The following is a 23586-nucleotide window of genomic DNA, read 5'->3' on the forward strand; positions in this document are numbered from 1 at the left end:
AACATCAAACAAGAATATTTTCCTTAAAACATATACTTTGGTAATATTCACCCCTTTATTTGATTGGTTAAAACAGTTTAAAACTTCCTGATGATAAGTTTTGTTGTTTAGCTTAGATTTTTGTTATTTAAAACTTCTGAATTATAAAGTCTTGTTTAGCTTAGTTTTCTTGTAACTCTGCAGAATAAACTTAGGTAAATGTTACTGATTCATAAATTTAGCTTGTTTTGTATATGTTTGACATATTGCTAACTGTAATATAATTAATGTGTGTGATAAACTACTGTTTTTCATACTTCCAGGGTCTAGAGCTGTATTGTCCTGATGAATATTCATTAAAGCATCTTTTTCTTACCTTTAAAAACAAGGAAGATCGTGACACACTGTATACAGAAATTCTGAAGCAACCAGGTATTTGTACAATTTGTTTATAACTTAAATTATATTTATGTTATTCTAGATTATTGGATGCTTATGTTTTTTTTTTGTGCTTAACTATTTTGTTTTAAATGCCAACTATTAACACTAAATTTTTCACTTTCTAAACTTGTGGTATTTTTAATTGGTGCTTTTCAGAACTCCCTATAAACTCTCTGTGCAAATTAAAAAATATGTATACTTGTTTTATACTATTAGATATTAACAAATTCATTACTTCTGATATTATATATTACCTCCTTTAACACAATAGCTTTTCATGATTTGTGCTACCCTCCATTTGTGCAATTTTCATTCACTACTACTCTTGATACTGCTATCTACTGTAATGTATATTCATGTGATATATCTGTACTGTCAAGTGCAAACATTACTTTTTGATTTGGCATTTTAGTGTTTAGCTGTCCTTTTATTCTTGCTCAGTTTTCTTTCATTAGTATGCATTATTGATTCTTTATGTGAATTTTCAACAACCTGGTATGTTATCATAATGTTTTTGATAATTTCACTTTTGTGGAATTTTTTCTTCCCAATTTTATGAATTCTCAATTAAATGTAACCATAACAACATTAATTATGATTCTTGTCACTGTTGAACAACCTACTATTTGAGTGTGCCTGAGGAGGTCACGGCCTTGTTTTGCCATGGTTTGAAATCTTTTATGTGGCCTGTTCTGTCTCTAAACCACAGCCTGATATTTCATTTCCATGTGAATCAAGTCATGATGAGGATGAGTTGGACAGCCTTTTCCTACCTCTTTCCTTTGCAGTGCAATCTTGTGCTAGTCTTTTAGATGTTACTTTATCTTTCTAAAGAAGCTTTTCCAGGTATATTGTCTTTTGTCTCTTTCTTTCCATGTATCATATGATTTTTCCCTTTCTCTCCTACATTCTGTACCTTTCACGGATTATTTTGTTTTCCCTCCTTCTTCTGATATTTGAATATAATCAGAAACACCCTAGGTGTGAAAAAAATTTGCAGCCAAAAAAGATTTGATGTGCAACTTAAAGGAATGAAAACATAATTGGCAGCCAAACTGGTAGTTGTAGCTGCACTTATAATATTGATAAGAATATTATAACAAGTATTCACTTATCAGTTAGCTAAGCCACATTTTGTTCTTAAACTATGGGCATGATGGTGGGTCAAACAAAGTACATAGCTGTTGGTATCAGTAATTATCATGTTGGTTTTAACATTGTAGGGTTATGATTGGTGAGGTTTGTTCTAAGTGGCACAAATTCAACACACATCCCAGATTCACTTGCATTATGGAGATTAAAGAGATTTTTAACCATTGTTTTGATTTTAGTAGTTTTCGTATGAATGGATTTTAAGGAAAGCTTTGATTATAAAATTAATTTATCTCAAATTACTTTTTTCTTTTTATAATTGTACATGTGTTCCAAATTTCATATATATAGTAATATATCTATTCTCAAGCTATATGTATGAATGAATCCTATTGTACTATTTTAGTGTATATTTTTTGTTTATTTCATTTTTTAGAGTTAGTGTCATAACATCTACTTTCACATAATGTCTACCTAAATTAGCTATATTACTGCTATTAAGCTGTCTCATTACATAATCTTATAATTTTAATGTAATTGTGATTTGTAGTGGATTTATCTGTGAGACTAACAGTGTGCATACTTTATTGTAACAGTATTAGCAGATATCAAGTTTTAGAAAATAAAACTTGAAAAATGTCTTGCACATATATGGTGTAAAATTTGAGACTAGCTATATGATAATTTTTATAGCTTTTACTTGTTTAACAGTGCACATTAGATGGCAGTTCGGATCAGGACATTAATTCATTTCTTGTTATTGGACACAAGAGTAACAAATGATTAATAGGAGTAACTCTGTTTACTTTCCAGCATTAAGGCTAGAAGATACTGGACAAGAAAACATGACACTGCTTTGGCAGAATGGGGTCATATCTAATTATGATTATCTTTTGTATCTCAATAGGTAATATTCCTTGTTTTTTATTATAGTAAAACTACTTGAAGATTGTGATGTTGAAACAAGTATTTAGGAGCAGCTTATTATTTTAAGAAAATATAAAACAGTCACTGAGCTATTTTGGGAAAAAAATGAAGAGAAATAGACAAATGTTTAAAAATTGTGATTGTTAGCATTTGAAGTTGTGAATAAAGTTCATTTTTGTTTTTGTTTTTCCAGAGTACAACAAATATATTTAGATTTTGTGTAGTATTGAATCAAATATGTATTATTAGAATTACCATTGGAGTGTCTTTAATACTACTGACTCTTTAAATACTCTACACAATTTGTGTACCAAATTGTTTGTGGGTCCATGAATTTATTGTTCACAGGAAACTTAGTAACATGTGTCATGTTAAAAGTAAAGAACAAAAATACTATCTTTGTAATTAATTCCACTATTTAATGCTGGGGTTTCCTATGCATTTCACACTGAATCTGAAACGTTTCTCCTAATTTGTTTGGTCATTTCTTTGCACTGGTTTATGTAGCTGGCAACAAGACAAAATTAATAAGTATTATACAATATGTGTGTTCCAACTGCAGTGAATGCTCTATATATAGTTCAGGAAACCATATTGTTTGTAGAATTAGTTAATATTAAAATTAGTTTTTTAACAAATATGGTATATTAAATTTAGGAAATTAAATTTTTTCAGCATATTAAGAAAGTCATAATTTATAAGTAATGCTTGAAGTTTTTTTTTTACCTTAAAATTTGTACCACATGATAGTATTTAATTCAGTTAAGTTATACTTAAATGATGAAAAACAACAGGAGTTATGCCATTCTAGATATAATAGATACTTAATGGAATTATTTATTACTTTTAAGGAAAATGCAGTGATAAAATAAGTAGTTGTATAATTAAAAATTATTCAATTAATGTAATATTTTTATTCTTATTGCCTAAAACTTTCAATGAATAATGAATAAAAAATAGTTTTAAATGCATTTTAAATTATTTGAATTGGTTTAACCTTTTTACTACAGCTAGATGGGTTCCACCCAGTCTTTATTCTCCAATGTAATCGCAAAGCAATTATATTGTAACTTTTTAAAATGTATTTGTATTTTCATAAAATGTTGCAGATTGTCAGTAAACATTACAAAGCTTTTGTACATAAAATATGTTTTTTTTTAAGATTAAGTTTTAAGATTTTTAATAATAATCTGCACATGCATATTTTTTAATGTTGAGAATCCAGCATGTTATATAATTTTGATTTTATGATTAGAAATACTTTTATGCATAAGAAAAGTGGTCAGATTCCACTGTGAAATCTATAACATCCATGTAATTATCAAACATTTTATAGAAGTAATTTTATATTTTATGTTATTTTTACAATTTTATCTCTATATGGGTTTGATCAGTTTGATTGACCTCATAAAAAGTTAGAAAATAGATATAACTTATGGGTTTTGTGGTTCTTGAATGACTATAAGTTATAACATGAAACCACAATAGCTTAAATCTCATAACATTATATATCTATCAGTTTTACTTTATTGATCTTTCAGATGTATCTAGCTACACCACAGAAGTTTCAATTACATTGTGCATGTGCACTCGTGTTGCTATAACCAGTAGTACAAAACTAGCCTTTACAAAGTGCAGCCTTCTTATCTTTGTCCTAATGGACCAGTATCATTTTAAATACAATCACATTTTGGTTATAATATATTACATTGATGTGTGTTTATATATATATATATATATATAGATACACATACACCTATTAGTTTGTTATAGCCTAAAAACAAGCTGAAATAAAAAAATAATGCTGAACTAATTAAAAAGATCCCAGGGTACAAGATATAATGTGTAATATGAAATGTACCATAAGTTTTCGAGGTGACTGCAGAAGTAGGTCCCACACTGCAGTGGGTATACACTGTCTATTAGTTTTAACCTCCATTTTCCAGTCTCGCATAAATATATAATATAAAGTAACAATAAAGGGCAACCTATTAGTGCCTTTCTACCATAATGGGGTCTGGAATGCTAACTTCAAGAGGAAAGCTATCTTACCCTGAAAGAATAATACCTTATTTGTTTTATTATTATTTTTCTTTATTTTCCTTCTTATTATTTTTATTCTTCAGTTAATTTTTCTTCTCTACTTTGGAGAGCAGTCACCTTCCCACAACTGTCTGCAGACAGTGAAGGGTTATATAGATGAGGGACATTGTGGGCTTGAGCACCCACATCTCACTCTTTTAATTTCTATTTCTGTTCCTTTACTCCATTTTTCTTTATGTGAGACTGATGAATGGAGGTTAAGACTGATAGATGATGTATCTCCATTGCAATGTGAGTTCTACTTTCAGCATCTCCAAAACCCTGGGTACATTTTATATCCCACATTATAGCCTGGGATCTTTTTAATTAGTGAAGCATTTTTTGTTTATTATTTTTTTACTTTAATTTTGTTTTAGCTTGTTTTTAAGTTATAACAAACTAATATAGTTAGTCAGAGATTTGTATTTGCTGTTTTTAATACAGTCTTTCCTTTTGATTTTGTTTACTTAATATTAATTTTTTCTAAAACATATATATATATTTATTATTACTATTTACAAATATTATCCTCAATTTTTGTTTTTCTTAAAACTTAGGACAGTGAATAAAGAAATATAAAAAAACAGTGATCTCTTCTGCTTTGAAATTCATACTCACTTGCCATAATTTGTTGAGCCTTGTCAAGTTTTACATGTGGAGGATGTAAAATAAAATATTTTTTGCAATAACAAAAAAATATTAAATTACTATATAATACTGCAGAATTCTACTGTACTTTATCAGGTTCAGTAAGTAAACTGTATTTGTGTCTAAAAAAATACATTTAGAGCAATTTTCTCTTACCTATTCATTTTTATTCTCCCGTGAAAACTGCTTGGAGGAAAGTTTGAGCTTTCAATTGCTTAGAAACACATCATAGAGCAAAGTAGAGGTACTTAAATAAGTGTTTCCAAAAATGGAAAAGATGTGCAGGAGCCACCTTAATTGATTCACTAAATATAATAATATTTCAGAAAATAGAAATGATAGGAAGTTCTTATTTTATATTTTAGCTTTTAAATACTGATAATTTGAGTTTCTAATTCATAAGAAACTATAGAATTTGTAGTTGAACATCACAAACATATAATTTGAACCAAAGTTACATTTAACATACTACATGATATACAAAAATCAATATTTAAACGTTTTATTTTAATATTTTAAGTTAAGAAATTAACTAATGTATAATACTGAAATTTAAATCATAATCTGCAATTTGTATAACAGACTTATTGACATCCAATTGTAACATAATAGTTTAAAGAAAGTTTTGACATGAAATCTGAGTCATATCATTGCATAAGGGTTTAGGGAGGTGAAATGTATGTAGCAAAGGAATTTAAAGTTTAATCAAAAATATTCTTTAATTTAAAAAAAAAAAAAGATGATGCTTGCCATATAGACATCCCTATTTGTACATGTCACAAGGTTTTTACTGAGTTCTATTTAATATTTAATTAATACTTTATTATTATGTTATACAAATAAACTGGGCATCATAACATAGGTAATAATGCAAGCTTAAATGCTATATGAGTTTTATCACCTTAATATTTTAAGGCAGGATTAAAAAATTCTCAATTTCTCCTGGTATAAAAATTGTGACATTTGCTCTCTAGGTCTTTCCTTTTCTCTAATTTATTTACCACCTATCTAAGAAGTATGGACTTTACGCTTAGTTACTCATTACAATATTTTTATTATTCAGGCAAAGCATAATTTTTATAACCTTCAAACATAAATTGTAAAATTAGACCCTCTTGTGAAACCCCATGTCACATCTTTTTTTTTACAATTTGCCAATAGTTTGTTTTTTTAGATATTTAATACTACAGTATTTATAACCAGTAGAAAACCAGTTTCAGTCTGTGAAGTGACAAATAAAATGCATTGTTTTCTGTACAGAAAATTGTCTATTGCACTAACATCTCAAACTTTATTTTCACAGGAAATGTATTAATTTAGTGAATTTTGAATAGCATTTGCTGCATAGTCAGAAAGCCAGAAAACCTATAGTAGTTTTAAGACAGTGTTAGTAGTACAGTTGGAATGAAAAAGTAGGTGTAAGTTTCACTGACAGTTGGCAGGAAAAAAAAAAAACAAAACAACTGGCTAAGTACTATACTTCTTGTTTTTCTTTATTTATAATTATAAAAATATGTACAGTATAAAAATTAGAAACTTTCCAAATTAGGTAAGATTAAGTTAGGTAAAATAAATTTTTTCATGAGGTACTCTTACAAGTAGCTTGTGCCTTTTGTCATTTATAGGATAAATGTAAGCTACACTTTTTCCAAGTGGCATGATAATTAGTTAGACATGGTTCAAAAGGCAAAAAAGTTAAGTAGAAACATAAGGTATGGGTCTTAAGCTTTTTAGGAAAAATATTGATGTTTCATGTTATAATTTGAAATCACTCTAGAAAAGAAAACAGTGGTTCAGAGTTATTTTGAATTTTTTATGGTGGTTAACAAGATCAGTCAAAGTGACCAAATGTATATAAAGTTATGGTAAAGAAAATAACAAATAAAATATAAAAGTTTACCGTAAAAAACATATTCTAATTTAGTTATGAGGTTTTATAGATTATGCAAATGAAATTTGACAGATTTTAAGAGAAAGGAAAGTGTTTTTTTTTATCTTAACATAAAATTCACTTTGCACTTAGAGCAGTCAAAATTTTGATTCCATATATTCTTGAATACATTTTTTAGTGAAACACTTTATTAAAAATTCTGATTTTTTTGTATTCAAAAGACTCTTAATGCTTGTTGATAGTCTGAAATATTTTGTTTAAGATACACAAAACATATTAGAAGTTATGGTATGGAAACCATAATGGTCAATTTTGGTTCGTAAAATTGGTTAATTCAACTGAGCCCCTTACAAGAGTGTTAAGTTTTTACTATGCACTTTTCTTGTCAATATCATCTCATAAAAGTAGAAAAATAAAGAAAATAACCTACTCATTGAATTAAAAAAAATTTCAAACATATGTTTAAAGAAGATGGCTCTTTTAACTGATGCAATGAAATGTATTTTTTGTTTTTGTAACTGACAAAATCTGTTTAATCTGTGCTACATGTATGATTTTTAAACTTGCCTGGAATAGTATGATGGGAAAAGAGGGACATTAGAAAAAATTGCATTGGTTTTTTGTTTGATATATTTTCTGTATCTTGTGTATTTGGTTTACAGTTTAGCAGACCGAAGTTTTAATGACTTGACTCAGTATCCAGTCTTCCCATGGGTGATAGCTGACTACACCAGCACACACCTAGGTAATACATAAATAAGGTAGAATACTTTGTTATAAACTGATAAAAACTTAAAGTAGAGTAAGAAGACGATGATTTCTCAACATAAATTAGAGATATTTTTTAACACAACATTTTAAAAGAGTGAAGTTTACCACAAATAATGTTGTTTTTCTTGCTTGTTAGTGTTATTTAACAATGCAGTTCTGTGCTGATATAAATGTAGTATTTCTGCATGATTTTTATACTTTACTGAATATTTAATTACATTTTTCAACTTATTTTTAATGCATTTAGTTTTGTTGATGTTCTTATTTTGATAGCATTTAATTTCACTACATTTTTTTACTTTCTCTTGTAGGACATTTTTATATAATTATTTGTAGTTGAACTTCAAGAAACTTCAGTGTCACTTTTCCTTACTTTTCTATTGAAGTGTTGCTATGATCATCATTGTCATTTATTTAAAGAAACTAAAACTTATTGAGCAGTGGATTCTTTGTTATGCTGAGTGACAAGTGCAGGTTAAATTAAGTCAGTGTTTAGTCAATAGATTCCTGAAACTTAAGGAAATGTTTTAGAAAAGGAAGTTTTAGATAAGACAGTGAGAGGCATTGCCCCACTAACCCATGGTATAAGACTTTCAGTACCATTACCTCCTTTCTGATAGGAATCTATTTTAGATGGTCTTCCTCAAATGAACCAAACTACAGTGGTGCTCACTCAGTGTTTTATTTAACCTTAAGTTTCAAAGCACATTCAGAAGTAACTATTTTATTATTTTGGTATTACATTACAAGATACTGTTGTTATAACTTTCAATCATGTGTTGTAATAAATTACAGTTTCTGAAATTATCATGTGGTGAAGGATCCAATATAAGATTTATTGAATCTTAAGGTAATGTTAAGTGGCCTGAAGTAATCAAATTCAGAACTTATTCGCTTACTGCACTAACACAATGATTATTCATCAACTTTCTGTTAAAGAGCTAAAACAAGTTATGAAGTACATGTATAGCAACACTAAAAATATATACATACTTGTAATATTTACATATAAAAGCATGAAGTAATATACTTTTTGTTATTGTCTAATGTGAATTTTGAAGAATTTCAACTTTGGTGGTAGGTTTCCATGTATGTCTTTATAGGTTAATTTTTTCCTGTAGTTATATATATATATGTGTGTGTGTGTGTGTGTTTCAGTTGCCTCTGTATTATGGAAAAATGCCTTCATGTAATATAGCTTAAGAACTTTTGTGTGGATAATAACTATTAACCAAAATTTATTTCCTTTATGGATCACATAAACATTTGTTTTATACCTATAATATTAGTAATGTTCTTTTATTTATGAATGTTATTTGATTTCAAGGAACAGATATGTTAACAGTTAGATATTTGAGTTAAAAACAAACATTTTTATGTCTATTGTTATTTTCCATTTTTTTTCATAAGATCTGACAAATCCAAGTGTGTACAGAGACCTCTCCAAGTCTGTTGGTGCCTTGAATAAAGAACGACTTAAAAAATTAAAGGTGAGGAAATTCACACAATTTATATTAGGGATACCAGTGATGTTTTAAATTCTGAACTTGTAACAGTTTTTAAATTAATAACAATTAGTGGAATATTATGCTGATGTATTGTACACCATAAGTTATGGATATTAATACTTTTGTTTCAACTAAGACTATATGTTATAACCCATTCAGCCTGTTGAGCTCTGTTATTGAGTGCATGGATTCAGTGACTAGTGTCCAACAGAGAAATGGAATTAAAGTTCTTTTTTTTTTTTTTTTTTGCTTTTTAGATGGAGGATGTACATTCATTCTATATTACTGTGTTCATACTTCTTGCTGTTTATCAGACATGTTCCCATTCCTGTTCTTACTGGTGGATCATTTGGCCATTATTCACTTTGACAATTCCACAGTTGATTCTTACATCAACCATCTAGGAAGCACACATTCCAGGATCTTTGCTTTCAGGCTTTAAACCTTCTGTTCTGGATCCATTCACATAAGGTTTCTTATGTTGCTTGCCAATTGCAAAGAGCTAAGAACTTGGTGGCATATCACCTTTCTCAGCCAGTCTGCATTCTACCAATGGAATGATCTCTGCATACCAAGGTCTCTTATTGGGTTTGTTCTGAGGCATGCCTTTCATAGATGCTTTTACCACCCTTCTCAACTCCAGGCTTCCTCTGTTCTTGTTTCTTTTTCTTCATCCTTCAATTCTGGCTGTTGGTGCAATCAGCCAGGCTTTATCTTACCTCTTTCTATATACCTGTTCTCCTCTTTATCTTCTCCCTCAGATCCTCACCTTGTCATGTTACCCACCTTATCAGATCCTATTGTTAGCATCTCTTTGGCCAGCTCAGTTTTGGTTACCTTTGTTTCTTTGCTTAGCATCCAAATCCCCCTTTCCTCTGTCCAATATCTTCTCTCACTTTCTTCAGCTTTCCACTTCCATTTTTTTATTGAGGAAAATAATCCTTTCATCTTCACCTTGTCTATTTTGTTGCCCATCAGGCTGGATGCTACAATCATATAGCATTTGTCTTATCACTTTCTTGCATCCTCCACTGTGTTTGTCTTTCATTAGTAATCCACCTTTCCTCTTGGCCATCCCACTAGGAACCATATTTTTTTATCTGGCTATTTGTCCATGGTTTGTTGGTTATTCAATGACCATATAAATTGTATTTCTTGTTTCCCAGTACCACAAGGTATTTTTTTTCTGTTTTGTACTTCATAAGACTTCTACCTCTCAGAAAGGTGATTTTACTGTTTTTTTTTTTTTTTTATCTCCCTCCTTCAAGTTTTATCATCTATATGATCATTCAGTCCCAAATTTACTCCTTTGTCCTGTTTGGAGCAACTTTTCATGAATGTCTCACTTTTGGGGTCCATACTATTTTCTCTCTCGCCCTTGGATATCTCTTCATCTACCCTTATTCGATGGGGCCATGATCATCTCAAGTAACTATCTTCTCTAGATATAGGTGATAGCAAGTTATTTCACATTTCTTCACATTAACTTTGCCATCTGGCTCATTCTCTTGCTTTCCATTACTGCTGGTCCTCGAATGAAATTCTTGAGAAAGGTATGTGGATAACTCTACACACATTCATCACTTTTCTTCACTGTCTGGATGGCTTATCATCTATAGGATTTTAACTTCCATTAGTTGCCATTCTTCATTTGATCAACCATCTTTGAAAGGTGTAAGTGCATTTGTTTTACAGCTTCAATTTATATTTCTAAAGATTTTTTCAGGTTATCAGGCTGGTGTTATCTCACAGGATATACTTATTTCCCAAAATCTGCATTGTACCAAGATAACAGTAAGTGCTCAGACCATCCACTTTGGCTCTGTCAGTGCCCATTGTAAGAATGGATGTTCTAAAAGACTGTTTGAGGTGTATTTGTGGTATTCATATTTACTAAATTGTCCATACCATGTCTATCCAATTAACTAACATGGAAAAAGCCAGCACCAAGAAATTTTTGCCCATTGCTTTGACTCGTACTTTCTAGCTTTTAGAAATAGAGATTCCCAGTCATCCATTACACTGTCTATCACTTACCAATTCCTAGCTGCTAAAGTGGTGTACCAGGGAGAATCTTCACCATTTAGAGTCAGCACAATATTGAGAGAAGAAGGGCAATGGTAATGACACTGTTGATGCAGTGGGGTCACCTCTAAAAAAATACCATGTAATATGCCCTTTTCCTGCAGTTAGAGGTATCTTGCACCCAGACTGTTTATTAAAGTTTAAGTAAGAACACAGTGTATGGACACATAGTATGTAACTAATATGTCTTCCTCCTGCAGTCAAAGTCTCTTCAGGAGAGTTAAAATTAACATACAAGGTATGATCTAATTGTACTATGCATACTGGCTTGCCAACCTCAAGTACAAAGTTGCTCTGAATGTCGTTGTCATTCCATCCATCCACATGACATATGTGGCTCACTTTCCTCTCCACCCCTTGCTCTCAAGGAGAAGAATATATCCTGGTTGAGATGAGATGCACATGTAGCTTCTGTGGATCTCCAGTAAAGTATCTATAATAAATATATTTTTGAATTAGGAAAATATTGACCTTACATAAGGGGACTTACCATGAGCAGGAACAGGTTGTTTATGTAATAGAGAATGTCATGAACATGTTATTTTAGTAAGGGAGCTCACTACCAACAAGAACATATTGTTTATATAAGGTGACTTGCTACTAACTAGAACATGTTTACATAAGGGGACTTGTCACCAACATGCTGTTTATATAAGGGGATTTGTTACCAACAAGAGCATGTTTATGTAAGGTGATATGCCAATAACAATAATATGTTTATGAAGAGGGATATGCCATCAACAATAACATATTTATTTAAGGGGACATGCTATCTTACATAAACATGAGATATTAGACCAACAAGAACATGTTAAGTGAGTTTTCAACTTCAAAATCAAACTGGACAAATTAAAATGAAAGATCCTACTGAAGTTGCTAATAACTTTATAAAATCTTTCCTCAACTATCTTAGTACAAGTTTTTACGTGCTAATATGTAGATACTTTCATAAGCATTTTTAATAGAATTATGGTTTTAAGATGCATAATAATGAATATGGAGCCTTGGTGATAGTGGCTTATAACAAACAAAGTGAATTTGAAGTGTTTTAAAAGCATAATTCTAATTGCAAATCAAACATATTAATAATTGTTAGCAATTCTTGTTGTATGGTTTGTGAGTCCTTGTGTCCTTATTAGTACAACATGAAAACATAATTTAGTGCTAAGTCTAAAGTTAGGTTTTTATGAACATTTTGAATCTGTCATTTTTAAAGATATTTGTATCATTAAAAAATTTGTTTTGTAAAATATGGATAGAATATGTTTTATTTTACTGCAAGCTTTCATACCCTTTTAAGAGCTCATCTTCAGCTCTACCATAGTAGACTAATGTCCCACCTGGTGGTGAACTTGTAACAGAGCTTTATTTTATAAAATACCAAAATATATTATTATTATATTTTTTATTTCACCATAAACTTTCAAACTCTTTCAAGAGCTTGCATGTGATCGGGTGGGAAATTAGTTTAACTTCCCACATAGTGGTGGGCTCTTGACTGAGTTTTATGGCTAATGGTTAAATAAAATAAATTAGTATGTGTTCAAAAATGTTGTTCATCTTATGTATTTTTTATTCCAGTAAATTTATGTATTTTATTTAAAATTATTCATCTAAAACAATGAATCTGAAAGAAAATTTGTTTTTACTAATAAATTAAATTAGGAACAAATGGTAATAGTTGTGAAAGATGGTATTTTTTCCACCAATCTGAAACATTTAATATTGAAATATCTGGCTATAATTGTATATGTAATCCAAATGTGTTACTTACAAGTTATATTTTGTAAATTTATTTTTCTTACCCATACTGAATGATTGGCTTTTTTCAGTAGATGTCAGTCAGGTATTATTGTATCACAATTTTTATCATTTTGTATCAGATACCACCATAAAGGTCTATGTTGTTGTGTCTTGTTTATATTAAAGTTGTATATTTACAAATCTCAGGACCATAATATCCTTTTATGATTTTTAGCAAAGGTATGATGAAATGTCTGAACCCAAGTTTTTGTATGGATCTCACTATTCTACTCCTGGCTTTGTATTGTATTACCTTGTTAGAAAAAGTAAGTTTAAAATGCTTTCAGTTTGATATAATTTGAATTTGGGAAAATTTAGCCTTGGTTTAATAGTATTTGTTTTTAAGTTATATTTTTCAAAATAATATTAAACAGATAAAAAATCAAATTACAAAGCTATTAATTTTAGTGGCTTAAATATTGCACATTTCATACTTAATAATAAAATATTTTCAACTTTTTATTATTAACATATTGAACAGGAATATTTTAGTTATAAGATTATAAAAGTATGTAATGTTTTGAATTTTATTGCTTCTTTTAAATGTTTGCTTTTCAATCCTTCTTAAGCAAAAATATTAAAAGCTGCAAATATGAAATAAAAACATCTTTATGAACTTAAATGACATATGTGTGCATGTAAATAGAATAACTTAAAAAACATAAAAGTGTTTACGTTAGTATTAACAAATAAATGATAAAATATTTGCATAAGATTATGTACATTTTTTTAATATTTTGACAAGAAATAGCATTGTCAGCGAGAACAGAATTTAATCACATGTATAGAAACTCAGTGTGTGAGCAGTGAAATTTGAAAATCAGAGTTTTTTTAAATGAATATACTAAACCCTTAGTAGAGGGCTTGAAAATGAAGTTTTTAGTATCTTAGTAAACATTGATTTTATTAAATGTGAAAAACACAAACATAGAAAACAAGTGAAATCAAAGAAAACTACATGGTTGTATAGAACAGAATAAAAAATAAGCACATGAATAATGAAACTTAAGTCTTTTTTGGGAAAGACAGTATTCAGTCAATAATATAATTAATAAACATTATAATTACAGGATTTTTAATTTCTTAATTTGCAGTAATGAGTACCTAGAATGATTTACAGAAAAACAAAATTAATTTAAAATCAGTGTGTTTTTAAAATGTGACTTTAATAGTAAATGTGTTTTAATACTTATTATCATCAGGAATTCATTTTTAAAAGCACACATTATGAAGTTAAAATGATTTTGCTTAAATTATAGTAGTTTTTACTCGATACTGTAATTTGAACCATATGTTTTTATACTAGTGCCTCAGTATATGCTTTGTCTTCAAAATGGGAGATTTGATAACCCTGACAGGATGTTCAACAGGTAAGGATACAGATGTAAACCTATCCTCCTTGAAGTTGCAAATGTGGGTTTTTTTATAGTGTTATTAGAATAGTTTTGTTGTTGTTTTTAAGATGAAGTCAAAGAGGTTATTTTTTCATCATGAGAAGATTAAAGGAAATGGTAGATTTGTGCTCCGTTTTTAAAAGGTAATTTTATTTTGTTAGTTTTATTTCCATTTCTGGCTCCTTAAATGATCTATTCTTCAGCTAAACAGTCATTTTAATACTGCTTCTGAAATGTGTATTATTTTAGTTTTTACCAATCTTCAAAACAATCACAGCTTAAAGTAAAGTTATACCTTAATTTTTAATAATATTCTCATAAAATAAAAACAAAAATGTGAATTATACTAAGCTTTTCAAACTTTAAACAGGAACATACCAAATCTCAGTATTTTCTCTCAATCAATTATACTGTAATTGTGTTTTTCTTATAGATCGAGAACATACCAAATCTCAGTATATTTTTCAGTCAGTTATATTGTGTTTGTGTTTTTCTTATAGCAAAGCCACATTGGGCTATCTGCTGAGCCCACCGAGAGGAATTGAACCCCTGATTTTAGTGTTGTAAATCCATAGACTTACCACTGTACTGGCAGGGGCCAATAATACTGCTAGGTTATACAAAAGATTATTACATAACAAACAAGATAACATTTACTGTATTTGAAAAACAATTTTTTTTTTTTTTTTTGTATTTTGTGAAATACATTTATGATGTTATGAACTCCATGATGCTTTTTATATGAATTTACAACTTTAAAACAAAGTTTAAGATATTTTTATGTTGAATTACTGTGGAATTAATAAATTGTATCAAGCAGATGTAATATGTAAGTCCTTAACAACACTTTTGCTGCATATGTTTCTGTTGTACAAGTTTTAATTTTTTTATTTTATAAGGAAGTAATTAAAAATTTCTGAATTTCCTGTAACATGTGAATTGTGACATTTCATACCTAGTTATTTACTTTTTGTTCATTTATTTATATTCTTTCTCAAAAGTGTGAATTTAACTTATATTACTTATTGTGACATCTATATTATAAGATTAAAAATGTTTTTCTTCATCTCAACCTAACAGTTGCTTTGCTCTTGAACCAATCAACACTTTGACTCCCTATATTCATGTTAAAAAATTTTTCTGAAAGTAATTCCTCAAAAATTGAGATTTTGTCTACAAATTTTAAGTCTACAAATGACTTAAAGATTACTGAAAGCTCTTAAAATTTTGTGAAGATACACCAAACATTTTAAAAGTTATAGTATGGAAACTGTCAAGGTTAGTTTGGGATTGTAACTTGACTGAGCTAGTAGTGAGAGAGAGATTGTGTTTCTTGTTTAGTAATACCTCCCAACACCTTGTTTCATTTATGCTTCATACATCTTTGTTATTTTATCTTGTTCAAATTGTAAAATTAAAACATTAAATATTTTTTTTGAATATTATTCACTGCAGTTGTCAGAAAGTTATAAAAGTGTTTTTGTGGTGTGGTGTGGATAATGAGGTTTTTAAATTACCTGGAGGAGGAATAATTGATTTATTCTAATGTTTTTAATTATATAATGGGCTTCTCTTGTTTTTGAAACTACAGTATAGCAGACACGTGGAGAAATATTACCACCAACTCTTCTGATTTCAAAGAACTTGTACCACAATTTTATGATACTGAAACTAAAGGGGATTTTCTCTGTAACATACAGGTTAGTCTTCACTTCTAACTTTTGTTTCATAAATAACTTGATGTAAAAGTACAATTATCTTATTTTTTTAATAAAAATGTAATATATATTCGTTAATGAAGTATTTATTAATAATTAACAAATGTGTTGGTGAGAAGCTTAGTATTTAAATTTTTTTGAAAGAATAAGAATACATCGTAGTAAAAAATATTCAGAAAATATATAATTTAGAACTTATAACATGTTTAAGAATATTTTTGGTAAATTACAATAATTATAAAAACATCAATAATGACTTATAGATATATTGATTATTAATACATGATGCTTTACATACAAAGTATTTTATAAATGATAAAAGATAGAATTGTACTAATTTTTAATTTACATGTAATAAAAACATGATGTTAAATACTTTAATTTCATAATTTCTTACAGTATCAAACTCATTCATTCATAAAGGGCTTTAGAGCATTTAAAAATAAATGTTATATATTACTAAGCTGAATTCTTGGATGAAACCAGTTTTGGAAAAAGTATTTTCCATTCTTCAAAAGAGAAAAGTCAAAGCCCAAGATTACTGTGTGCTTTTTTGTAAATATTTTGTTAATTTTCTTTATTAGCACACAGTGTGTGAGTCAGTGAGACCAGGGTATTGGATGGATTACAAAAGGGTGTCTCTGTTTCTGGTATTGAAGTTAGAACCAAAAGAAATATTCTGTGACAAAGATCTTGGTTTATTAAACTTAAAAAATATGCTTTATTTACTAAAGAGCTGATCTTTCTATCACAAGATGTAGATTTTAGGGGTTGACAAGACCATATCCTCTTGATGATGAGAAACCCACTTGAAATAAAAATGTATCTAAGAACAACTGCTATAGATATTAACAATTGATAAGCAGAGAACAATGTTTTGACTTTCTTAAGTCATCTTCAGGTTAACAAAGAGAGAGTTTGCAACTGACCATTGCTGGGCACGTCTTAGGGACGAGAGTATAAATAGGTACGGGATTGTAGGGGGCATTGAGTTGGATGTTAGGTTATTAAGATGTGCCCAGCAACGGTCAGTTGCAAACTCTCTCTTTGTTAACCTGAAGATGACTTAGGAAGGTTGAAACGTTTTATGCTTATCAGTTAAAGTGTTAATACCCATATCCTCTTTCACAAAATATAAATATTCATCTTCATCTCCAGACACATACACTCAGCCACCTTACAGCAGCAAGTAGGCTTTGTTGAGCTCACTTGGCACTTTCTGTTAACAGAATTTGTAAAAGTACTGAAAAAAATGGCTTTATATAGCTAAGGAACCAGATTTTGTATAACATGCAGCAACCAACATAAATTTTGTAGGATTTTGAATAGGGATGGGGATTTTACTTACTTCATAGCATTGAAACAAATATGGTGAACATTTCAACTTTTAGATGTGACATCTCTATTCAGAATATGGAAAAGGAAGTGCAGGAAAGCTTCTTTTGGTATCAACCCACCAGTCATTGTTCTTGACTTGTTATTATGTAAAGTGTTTGTAATTGCATGGAATGAGGCTTAACTGAATTAATATCAGTTAGTAACATGTAACTTCTTTTTATAGATAGTTTAGTTTCACTAAATTATGCATAACGGTTTTAGAATAAAATTGTTTGTTGGGTAATCATGAATCAGTGAATAAGACTAATGAAGTTTTGATGCGATAAAGAACAAACTGACAACAAAATAAGTAGTTTGTAGTGAATATAAAAAAAATTAAAGAATAAAATGCTGATACTCTTTCAAAATTTGTAAGGAAACAATGCATTTATTTATACATTAGGTATTTCATATAAAGTTCTAAACATAATTAACTTTTGAATTTCATGTGGCAAAGGTTAATTTGGGGCTTAGGTATTTCATAAACACAATTTGCATTCTTGTAATTTTATATTCTGTTCAATAAAATTGATGTTTTTCAGCATCTTGACTTTGGTGTTCGGCAAGATGGAACAAAAGTTGGTGATGTTGAGTTACCACCATGGGCAGAAGGTATTTGTATTTTTAAGACAATCAGGTATAAGAAAATTAGAAATAAAATGATAAGACTTTTGTTTTGTGTAATAAGACTTGAATAATATGTGACTGTTGTTATGTATTATAATTTATCTTGGATAAGTTTCCAGTTTATTATGTTACATACATTACATAATGTATTACAATTTCAAACAGCCAGAAATTTTAACTTAGAAATTATTTAAATAATAATATGTATTAAATTTATGATATTTGCCAGCAAGACTGGTACATGCAATTTTCTTTCTTAAAACAAATATACACTGCTGGCCAAAATCTTAAGGCCAATGAACATAAAGAAAAAATATGCATTTTGTGTTGTTAGACTCAACCACTTATTTGAGTAGAGCTTCAAAAGATAAAAATAAGAAAAGGGAAAATAAAAATAAAAAACCTAATTTTTAAGATTTCATAGAATACACAAACAAAAGCTGTTTCTGCTCATCAGCATTTGCTGTAGTCTCACTAATGTAAGAAGTCTTTTAAATATTTAAAAGACTCATCTTATCTGCCATGTGTTGATATTTTTTGGTAACCATTTTGTCACATTTACCAGAATAGTTTCAAGTTTGTTTCAGCTATTAACATCAGCTCTATTGATGACGTACAATCTATACATAGTTCATTTGAATATCCATAAGAAATAGTAAGGTATTATAGTACATAATAAGAGTTGTTTACTTATTTGTAGTCTATTACCCCATTAAAGCACTACAGTTGATATTATTTAAAGAAATCAGATGTACAAACACTTCATAGGGATTAAATATAGATTAATAGCATTGTTTAAAGCTACATCATAGTATTACTGTTAATATTATTTTGTAATATACCATATCTATTTAGTTTTACCTTAATAAGGATTGTATTTTTACTTATAAATAAGCTAATTAGCAGTTAATATTGACTTAAAATGTTTTTATAAACCTGGGGTTAGTGAATGAATCAGACTAGGTAGTTCTGACATTGTTTGTATTTTAAGAAAATGTTTTTAATATAGAACAAAGACAAACATGAATAAGATGCCAACACTTAAATTATTGCTATTACAAAATCTGCAAGAAATATAACTTACGGAAGGTTGAGTACGTTATATTAAAACTGATTTTGAATATTCAAATTATCAAATCACACAACAATCATAATGGATATGATGTTGTGGTGGAGTTCATGTAGGAGAATTACATTTTACATTGTTTGATAATGTGATGCCACTGAAAATGAGTTACTTTTGTGAAGGATATATATCAACATTTCCAACATGAAATTTTCATAGGCTCATGTAGTCAAGATATGTTCTTGGGAACTTAGAACTTCCAAGACAGAAATAGGCCTGTTACTTAATGGTATTGGAAAGCAAAGGAACATGGATCAACAAGGACTATTTAGAAAGAGACCTGCAACAAGTCATATCTCAGTTGTGGTAAACAAAGTGCAGAGTTTTGTAATATAGACTTAATTATCAGTGTCAAAAGCCATCCATGTACTTTAATCAACAGTGCACAAGAAATCAAAAAATGTATCTGATTGGAAAATGACACAAAATATTACCATATCTTATCCATTCATCCACGATAGAACTGAAGCATATGGAGAATGAAATGGGTTTTCATTCTACTTCATACAAGACATGCTAATCAAGTTACTGGATGCAGTGCTATGGATTTCTTTCTAATTGAACTGTTGAAATTGTTGCTTTCATCCTCTAGACGGATTATGGAAAGTTGGCAGAAAAGACTTAATAGTTTGGACATGACAGCATTATGATGATAGCCTTTAACAGTGGCAGCTACCTGCAGGGCTATTGTAAAGTTACACAGTTTTCAGAAAGAGAATTATCAAACATAGAATCATTACTGTAATGATGTGATAAGGTTCCAAAAATGGTTTTAAGATAACATAATCATCCTCTGTATTACTGACAAAGACTGTTGATTACTACATGGATTTATAAGAACTAATGGGTGAAAGTAAAAAATAATGTAACAGTTTGTTAACCATGCTCAATTTTTTGTATATAATGCCAACAAGGCTTTTCTCTTGATACTAATCTCATTAGGCTGGTTGAGATATAACAAACATAATAATGGTGGAGACATTAATTAAAATTAATTTTAATAAAAAAAATTATCCATCTGTTTATGTACATATATATTTATTTCTATTATCTGCACAGTTTTCACATTTCTTCTATTCATCTGTTCTTCTAATATACTCTGTAATATTCCTATAGTTATTTATGTATATATATTAAACTTAAGCTGGAAAGTTTACAGTTTTTTTTAATAATAAAACAATAAATCTCCCACATTCATTTCTTTGAAACATTGAAAACTATTCTTTTGAAGAAAATAGCTTATAGTAATTTTTTTATTTATTCATAAATACAGTAAAATCTCTGAGGCAGAAACACACGAGACCGAGTAAAATTTCTGGCTTAGACATAGTGAACGCATATTTCCTTAATTATTTATAATTTTTGAGCGGAACATTATACTTGCTTCATACAAGGGAAATAAGACATTTGTGAATAAAGTTATTATACTGTTTATGCTATATTTATTGGAATAAGAACAAAAATAGACATTCAAAATATACAGAAGTACACAAAATTTTAATCAAATTTATTTGAAGAAAGTGTCCAGTTTCAACTGCTTCATTTTTTTAATGGGCTTTATCATGTGGTTAAAAGAGAACGCCAATTCTACGGCCTTTTCATGAAGTTCATTTTCCACCTTCATTTTTTGCATACAGCGTTAATATTGATAGCGTTAATATAACTTAATGCATGCGATGAAGTAGGAATTTGTTTTCTCACCATCTGTTTCATTTTATTCATCTTTTGAATCTCACACTGTTATCATCTTGCAATTCTATTACAGATTTTAAATCAATTTCATCAGTTTCTGTTAAAACATTCTTGTCAACGTTCACAGAGTCATCTGCATCAATTTTCTCAGAGTTTGAATTTCACTAGTATCTTCATAAAAACTTCTCCACAATCTCTGCCATTATAAAGAATAAATCCATGGTTTTGAAAGCACTTTATTGTGCATTTATCTTTTATGCATTTGATTGAATGACTTAAAAATGCAATTGCATCTAACAAGTAAAATTTTGTGGTCATTTCAGATGCTCTCTTACAGTTTTCCATATTTGCAATATGCTGAAGCATCCATTTTATGTATTTCAATTTTATACACTGTATGATTGTGTTAATTAGTGGCTGTAGAACTGATGTTATACATGTGTAGAAAGACTAAATGAACATTTGAAAGTTGAACTTTTGGGTGATAAGTTGCATTATGTAAGAAAAGTAGAATATTCCTATTTTCTTGTTCCATTCTTTTGTTTAATTTGTTCAAACATTTTTTGGATATAGCAATTGTCATCCACACTTTATTATTTGCTTTCCATTCCACAGGAAGTTGATTCTTCCTTAAATTTTTGAAAGCATGCAGATTTTCACTTTTATATATTACTCATGCTAAATGTTTCCTAAATTTTAAAATTAGGGAAGATAGGAATTTATTTTTTGTTTGTGAGAATTATTTAAAGAGTAGAATTTTGCACTTAAAAGACAAATATATTTCTACAAATCATGAATCTAATTTAACTGCAAAAACAATGATGGCAGAAAAAAGAACAGAATATATTTAACCAATACTTACTGTAACAGAATGTCTGAGAATTTATTAATATTTAAATAAATTATTAAGTAAATAAGAAATTAATATATAATCAAAAACATTTTTTCTGCCTTACTCAGATTCTAATCTTACTTGTTGATAGATGAGGTAGGTGAAAGATAGTTTTCTGTCCACGTTACATAGGTTCCACCATATAGAGAGCCTTTTATAAGAGAAATTTTAAGATAATGCTGCAAAATTTGGATATTTCTCACTTGTATAGGTTTCTGCCCTATGCAGTTTCTGGCTCAGATAGGTTTTACTGTATTATTGATTTTTACTCTAGAAAATTTGTGATATTGAATAGAACAACATTATTGTTAGGAAAATATGCATAAAATTGAAGCAAAAAAGAAAATAAATACCATTTGAAAGAAAAAACTTACAAATTTTTCTGAAGGTTTTTTATTCTACCATATATTGACTATAAAAGTAAAAGTGGAGTTTGCTTAGAGGCCAGTTTATATTGAGAGGTCTTCAAATATTTGTCTTGTACTTTAGTGTTAAATAAGATTGCAGAATAGTAAGATTGAAATAAAATTTATCAGCATTTTTTAAGTACATTTATCAGAAAACTTTTTTTAATCTCTTGTTATTGCAAAACCATTCATATGGGTGTGTGATAAGAGTGATAGTCATATCTCACTATTTGATTAAGAGTAGCCTAAAAATTATCGACAAATGCTGTTGATTAGCTTCTTTCTCTTTATTTTATCAATTTCAAATTAGTTATGGCTACTATAGGTAACTTTTTTCAGTTGTTTGAAGTATTTTATTATTGCTTTTTTGATTCATTGTGATAAATTTATAAGCTATAAAAATCAGACATTAATCTTCATGTTCTAAAGAAATACTGCCTTCTTTGTGGAATAATTCAACATTTCTGACACTTTTAAGCTTAAGTATTACAGTTTGAAACTCTGACTTGTGAATTTGTATTTACTAGATCATTATGGATTTGTTCAAACACTGCGAGAAGCACTTGAATCTGATTTTGTGTCTCAACACATTCACGAATGGATTGACTTGGTGTTTGGATACAAGCAGCAGGGAGAAGAGGCAGTTAAGGCCAACAATGGTTGTATCGTGTGATATTGTTTGTGTTACATAGAAGAAAATAATAGTAGTCAATGAATAGCATCAGTTAGTTAGGTCTTAAATAATATTTTTTTAGTATTCAGTGTATATAATGTCTCTAGTCAGATCTGATACCATATTTTTAGTGAATTGCTATACTGTGAAGGGAGTGTGCTAAGATTCAGTGAATACAGTAAGTATTTGTAAGGTCTTATGTTCCTGTGGTGGATGTTATTGTATTGTATAGAGTTGGCATTATTGGTCAAGTATACAGGAAACTATATACTGTAGTATATATTCAATGTTGAATTGAATGTATTGCTATTCTGTGGAAAGAAAGTAATGGTCATGTCCATATTTAAAAATATTTCTGTATCAATATGCTGTACATTATATATGTTGGATGAAACTGGGTATAAAAGGACGTTATGTATGTTGAATGAAACTGACAGTGCAAAAGCATCATGT

The 23586-nt window shown here is 29.0% G+C and overlaps 1 protein-coding gene across 6 annotated transcripts in view; it reads left to right on the forward strand.

The window, feature by feature from the left end:
• The window catches only part of LOC143239572 (protein FAN-like), a 192302-nt gene that overhangs the window by 64238 nt on the left and 104478 nt on the right, over positions 1-23586 (forward strand). For all 6 annotated transcript variants that reach the window (XR_013021244.1, XR_013021243.1, XM_076480767.1 and 3 more), the window contains 9 exons: positions 303-411; positions 2326-2419; positions 7723-7805; positions 9242-9321; positions 13403-13493; positions 14534-14597; positions 16213-16321; positions 18259-18328; positions 22988-23119. Coding sequence is in view for 4 of the 6 variants with exons in the window: in XM_076480767.1 (XP_076336882.1) it covers positions 303-411; positions 2326-2419; positions 7723-7805; positions 9242-9321; positions 13403-13493; positions 14534-14597; positions 16213-16321; positions 18259-18328; positions 22988-23119 (832 nt within the window). In the remaining 2 variants the exon portion in view is untranslated. The remainder of the gene's footprint in view (positions 1-302; positions 412-2325; positions 2420-7722; positions 7806-9241; positions 9322-13402; positions 13494-14533; positions 14598-16212; positions 16322-18258; positions 18329-22987; positions 23120-23586) is intronic.

This window comes from Tachypleus tridentatus, chromosome 13 (genome assembly GCF_004210375.1).
Source record: "Tachypleus tridentatus isolate NWPU-2018 chromosome 13, ASM421037v1, whole genome shotgun sequence".
In the NCBI taxonomy this organism is placed as follows: domain Eukaryota; kingdom Metazoa; phylum Arthropoda; class Merostomata; order Xiphosura; family Limulidae; genus Tachypleus; species Tachypleus tridentatus.